The 6,091-nt window shown below is 50.1% G+C and overlaps 1 protein-coding gene across 2 annotated transcripts in view; it reads left to right on the top strand.

Moving 5' to 3' along the window:
* LOC123044758 (zeta-carotene desaturase, chloroplastic/chromoplastic) overlaps positions 1 to 1,162 on the top strand; it is a 7,028-nt gene extending 5,866 nt beyond the window's left edge. Inside the window, exons 13-14 of one of the 2 annotated variants that reach the window (XM_044467646.1) lie at positions 354 to 568; positions 700 to 1,162. In XM_044467646.1, coding sequence (XP_044323581.1) covers positions 354 to 533 — 180 coding nt within the window. In that variant the 3' untranslated portion in view covers positions 534 to 568; positions 700 to 1,162. The remainder of the gene's footprint in view (positions 1 to 353; positions 569 to 699) is intronic. The other variant, XM_044467644.1, reaches the window with a different exon arrangement.
* The last annotated feature ends 4,929 nt before the right edge of the window (positions 1,163 to 6,091 follow it).

Genomic DNA, 6,091 nt, shown 5'->3' with positions numbered 1-6,091 from the left:
CAAAGCGTATGCATTACGGTTGCATTTGAAGTGTAACAGTAGAAGAAGAAAAATGAAAATTCAAAATCCGCGTCTTGGGAGTGTTGTTGTAGCATGAAGAATCTTTAAAACCTGTCGAGTCAAGCCAAAGGAGATAACGAGAAGATGGCGCATCAACAGAAGATACAAGAAAGGAAAAAATATATGTTTTTGAGGTGGGGCTTATCAGGACACGTGTCGTCCATTGATTGGCCCTGCACATTAATGCGTTCAGGGATCCCTGCAGGAGAGCCGAACCCTAATAATAAGACAACTTAGCGCTTCTGTTGATTCTATTGTCCCCTCGATGCTAATGCATTTAAAATTTTGCGCAGGTCTTAGATTTGTTTCCATCAGCCCGAGGCTTGGAAGTTACATGGTCCAGTGTGGTAAAGATTGGACAATCCTTGTACCGTGAGGCTCCTGGAAATGATCCATTTAGACCTGACCAGAAGACACCAGTTAAAAATTTCTTCTTGTCTGGCTCTTACACGAAACAGGTAGAGTACACCTGAAGCATTGACATAGTCCTGACCGCCAAAGCAGACAAGTTGCGTTCAAATTCTCAGTAATTTGTGGAGTCAATTTTAAATAGAGGAATGCTTGCGACATTGGATGATACACGTCGTTAGGAAATAGTAAATGTGACCAAAATCATGACCTCTTTTATTGTTTTTGTAGGACTACATTGACAGCATGGAAGGAGCAACTCTCTCTGGCAGGCGAACAGCGGCCTACATCTGTGGTGCTGGAGAGGAGCTATTAGCCATTCGAAAGAAGCTTCTTGTCGATCACAGCGAGAAGGCCTCCGGGAAGGTTCAAATGTTGCAAACAAGTTAAACCTTGCAATCACCAAAGCCAGAATGCCCAAACTATAGGTTTCAGGGTTATAGGCGATTGTCAACAGTGATTTCTATAAATCCTGTTTGAGCATTAGATTTGGTGATGCCCTTTTTTAACCGTGACACATTTGCACATCGCATGTTCCTATCTTACAATTGGCAACCAGGTGGCCAAGTGGCATATAGGAATATATCAGGCAGCGTGTACGTTCAGTTAAACCTTAGCCCGTCATTGGAATGATTGATGTCACATTGCACATTTCCACAATTATCCTGAGAAATGCATGAGTTTTGTCTGGGAAGATACCACGCCATTACCAGTGATCTTATACTTTATGTGCCTACTATAGCCAGTTTTTTATATGAACTCTTATGCTCCTTGTTGATGACGTCTGATCTTAATCGCGATTTCGATATTTGGAGTATGTCGAATTTATAGTTGAGGGGACGTCACATACTCACATCAGTAGATCTAGAACACAAATAAACAGGGACACACGATATACCTAGGTTTAGATTCCCAGGATGGGTAAATGACATACTCTTTGCTTTACTACATGTGGAGAGCAAAAAGAATTGTAAGTGCATCTAGTGCCTTTTTTTTTAAAAGATCCAGCTATTCCTGGCTTCATTGATTTAGCAGAAGGAGAGTACAATAGTTTGATCAAAACGATCAGGAATAGAAAATAAGGGAGAGATGGCCAAGCGGCCAGCAGCTCCTTCTGAAACTACTGAAATTAAACTTCTCCCAACATATCCCCGAAAGGGGTCTCTAGCTTCTTTGCTCCTGCTAATCTCCATTGTTCTAAGTTACTCCTGATCTTTGCACATATCCGTTGAGTATTTGGCGTCATCCCCCTAAAGGTGCAGTCGTTTCTCTCATTCTATAGCTCCCACAAGATCATAATGATCATTGATCTGATTGCTCCTTTGTTTTGTGGGAGAGTCCGGTTGATGATTTGCTGGCATACCTGAGCAGAGGTGGTGAGGTCCCTGATCGAGGGGGGCAGAGAGGAGCATCCAGATCGCCCTGCCATGTGTAGCCAAATTTCCCACGCAAAACTGCAATCCCAAAACAAATGTGTGGACGTTTCAAGGTTGCGGAGGCACAATTGGCAGAAATAACTGTTCGGCCAACCCCTCCTTTGGAGCCGATCATTGCACCAAAGCCTGTCTTGGAGCAACAGCCACACGAACACCTTGAGCTTGTTTGGAGCCCACACCTTCCAGATCAGAGTGTTGAAGCTGGACTGGCCCGAGGACTGAAACTGGTTGTTGTATGCTGAGTTTGTAGAGTAGCATCCATTGTTAGTGCGTTGCCATCGTATGCGGTCGTCTTCGTTGGGCCGCAACATGGTGTTTGCAGCCTGGAGCATACGCCACATAGAGAGAAAGTCCGGTGCAATGGCCATGGGGTCACCATGCTGGAGGTCTTTGATCCACTAATCATTCCGGAGGGATGCTTCGACGCTTCTTTCTACGGGCATGATTGAAGACTGAAGGGTATGTGATTGCTAGTGGAGAATCGCCTAACCATTTATCATTCCAGAAACTGGCTTTGTGGCCGTTCCCAATCTGAACTTTTGTTGCCAAACTGAACATATTTCGATCCTTTTCCGAAACCGGGGGGTGCAGCTGCACCCAAGGCCTTGCCGGTTGCTCCCATGCTAGCCACTGCCATCTAAGGCGTAGAGCGGTGCTGAACTTGTTTAAATCTAAGATCCCCAACCCTCCTTGGCGCATCGGGGAGCAAACCTTCGACCAGGCCACTTTACATTTACCACCAGTGAGCTCCTCGTCCTGGCTCCATAAGAATCGCCTTCTAGACTTGTCTATCTCGCGTATGATCTTCTTAGGGACCTTTAGCATAGTCATGGCGAAAGTTGGTAGAGCAGAGAGAACGCTACGGACCAGAACCCTCCTACCTGCCAAGTTGAGCAGCCTTCCTTTCCATCCCGCCAGTCGCGCTTTAATTCTGTCTAGAATGAACTGGAAGTGACTCAACCTTAGCCTGGTCGTCGAGATCGGCAGACCAAGGTAGGTCATTGGAAACCCAACCAGAGAGCCACCGAAGCCCTGTAGCACTTCCGACAAATTGATGTCGTCGCACCTAATGGCAGCCACTGAAGATTTACTTTGGTTGAGATGCAGCCCCGTGGCCTCCCCAAATTTTGTCAGCAGGCCAAGCAGCGTGTCAACCTCGGCCTTGGACGGGTTGGCAAAGATAACCGCGTCGTCCGCGTAGAGGCAGACCCTCATACTCGTACCCTGGCCCGGCAACCGAGCCAGTGTCACCCTCTCCGCTGCCGCAGCTAGCAGGCGATGGAGTGGATCAATGGCGATGATTAAGAGCAGCGGGGAGAAAGGGTCTCCCTGACGTAGGCCTTGGCGGTGCCAGAACTTCTCTCCCGGCTCGCCGTTCATCAGGATGGAGGAGGAGGCCGACGATAGCAGCATGGTGGTCCAATCCCTCCAACGTGAGCTAAACCCAATCTTTGCAGCAGCTCCAGTAAGTATTCCCAGGAAACTGAATCGAAGGCCTTGGCAATATCTAATTTGAATAGGATGGCCGATTTTTTTGTCTCTGTGAAGCGCTCTAACACAGCCCTGCACATACTGATAACTATCGTGGATACACTTGCCCTTCTGGAAAGCAGTTTGCGCCATGGAGATCAGGTCCTTGAGCTTTGGGGCCAGCCGCATGGATAACACCTTAGATATCAGTTTCGACACGGAGTGTATGAGGCTGATAGGCCTGAAGTGGCGCATCTCCGTTGCTCCGTCCTTTTTTGGCAGCACTGTGATGAACGCGTTGTTCAATTCATTGAAGTTTGCTCCCGCTAGGTTGTAGAATTTCTGAAAAACCGCCATAATGTCATGCTTCGTGATGTTCCAACAAGCCCTGAAAAAACGGCCGGTGAAGCCGTCCGGTCCAGGCGCTTTTTCCGCCAGCGAGGCCTGGATTGCCGCCCACACCTCATGCTCGGTGAAAGGGAGGTCAAGCCCAGACATGTCGATTTCCGGTAGATGCAGCTCGTCCCAGTTCAGTGTGCAGGTGCGCTGTCATAGCCTTCCCAAAGACTCTGTAAAATGATCGCGCACGGCCGAGGCCTTCTCCTGGTGTTCAGTCATTTCAGCGTTGCCCACCTTGATGGAGTGGATGTAGTTCTTCCTCCTTCTTGCTCTGATTTTTGCATGGAAAATTTTTGAATTTGCGTCGCCAGCTTCGAGCCACATGATCCTGGAAGCCTGTCTCTTTCTAGCTCTCTCGATGGCAGCCAATCCGAACACCTTGAGCTTAAGCTGCTTGCGCAGCAGGCGCTCCTGCTTCGTCAGGTTTCTGGCCTCCTGCGCCATGTCCAACTGCAAGATCACCGTGTTTGCAATGTGGAACTGTAGTTTGGCGCCTCCAAAGAGCAATCTGCTCCAGATTTTCAGGTCAGCCCCAACCCTCTGCAGCTTCCTGCCGATGCGTATGAAAGGGCAGTCGTGATTCAACGGCCGATCCCAGGCGTGTTGCACTGTTTCATGGAAGTGTGGGAATCGCGGCCAAAAATTCTCAAACCTGAACCTAGCCTTCCTGACTGGCGGCGCTCCATTGGCTAACATGAGAGGGCAGTGGTCAGAGAAGGACGTTGAAGCCGCCGTGAGCAACACATCAGGGAACATGTCCTCCCATGCTAAGTTGCAAAAATTCTTGTCAATGCTGCATAAGGTAGGGGATTCTCGTTCATTACTCCAAATAAATCGCCTGTTTCTGCACTTGACTTCTCTAACCCCTGCAAAATCAATCGCTCGGCGGAAACGACCCATCATCCTTCTGTTGATCAGGCCATTGCTTTTGTCTCTGGCCTGATAAATCATGTTGAAGTCACCGTTGAGCATCCATGGATCAGATGGGGGAGGGGCCGTGCTGGCAAGTTCAGATAGGAAGTTTTCCTTCTGTTCATCATCTGATGGCCCGTAGATAGTTATCATCCAAAAGAATTCGCTGCTGCCGACGGTTTCAACCCTAACTATGATGGAGAAGCTAGCAATCATGTGCCTGACTATGTTGACTATTTGCTTATCCCAGAAAATGGCTGCACCACCTCTTGTACCTGTTGCGGGCAGGACGGCACAACCCTGAAGTGAAGACCCCCCTACTTCTACTGCTAACTGCGTGGACCAGGATTCAATTTTAGTTTCCTGCAAATTTAGGATTGCAATTTTGTTTGCGTGTGCCACCTCGCAAACGGCCGTACGCTTTGCTGGGGAGTTTAGGCCCCTCACATTCCAGGACATGATTCTGAAATTCGTATCAATCATGGGGACATGCGATATCTCTTCGTCGACTGGCATAGCTACTAAGAAGACAAGTACACACACATGCCTTACAATCCTGATGGGGGCGATGCGGCCACCAATAGACCCCAAATTCGCGGTGCCGTCTAACTACCTCTACCTTACAGAGGGCACATCACATGGAATTAAAATCTAACTCAAGCTGGTTTAAGACCAGCCGTCGACGAAGACTACGAAGGACGACTAACACGATCACACCGCAAGGACATCCTCGTCGTTCGCTCCGGCCATGCCGACAACGATCTTCAGGGCCTCACAGTCCAGGCCTGTGAGCTTGGCAATGGCAACGATGTCCTTGGTAGTTAGTGGCTACTGGAAACGCTTGAGGAGATCAGCAGCAGCCTTGGGCGTCATCTTGTCTTTAGGCCCGAGCCCACCGAGCTCCTGGATGAGACGCATGGCCGCCCTCTGCGTGACCGGGACTGAACAGCCTGCCGCTGCCTGCCTAGCACTGCGGCGAGAAGGGACTGAGGTGGTCCGCACTTTGGGTGGAGCAGAAGGCCGCGGCCGCACCGGAGGACTGGGCAGGACGGCCTGGGGCACCGGAGCGAAGAGCTCCAGCGCTCCCTCGCGGCTGTTGCCATCCGCCGTCTCGAGAGAGCTGTGGTCTTGTCCTCCGCCAATCTGCAGGCTGTCGACCTTGTGAGTGATTGCGTCAACATGGAACCCCACCGCGGCCGTAGCCGGCGAGCAGATGCAGGGGCTGGAGAGCGGGGCCGAAAGATCGGCGATGCACGGGAGGATGTCGTTGTTTTCGTGGAACTCTTCTATCACACCAGTGCGCGTGCGGGCATGCAGAGGCGAGCGTCCACCATCTTCAAAGGCCAGCGGGGAGTTGAGGGCGTCGAGCATGGCGTTTTCGATCTCGAGCTGCATGACGTCCGTGC

This window comes from Triticum aestivum, chromosome 2B (genome assembly GCF_018294505.1).
Source record: "Triticum aestivum cultivar Chinese Spring chromosome 2B, IWGSC CS RefSeq v2.1, whole genome shotgun sequence".
Lineage (NCBI taxonomy): Eukaryota > Viridiplantae > Streptophyta > Magnoliopsida > Poales > Poaceae > Triticum > Triticum aestivum.
Note: the sequence above shows the minus strand (reverse complement) of the source record. Positions and strands in the feature narration are given on the sequence as shown.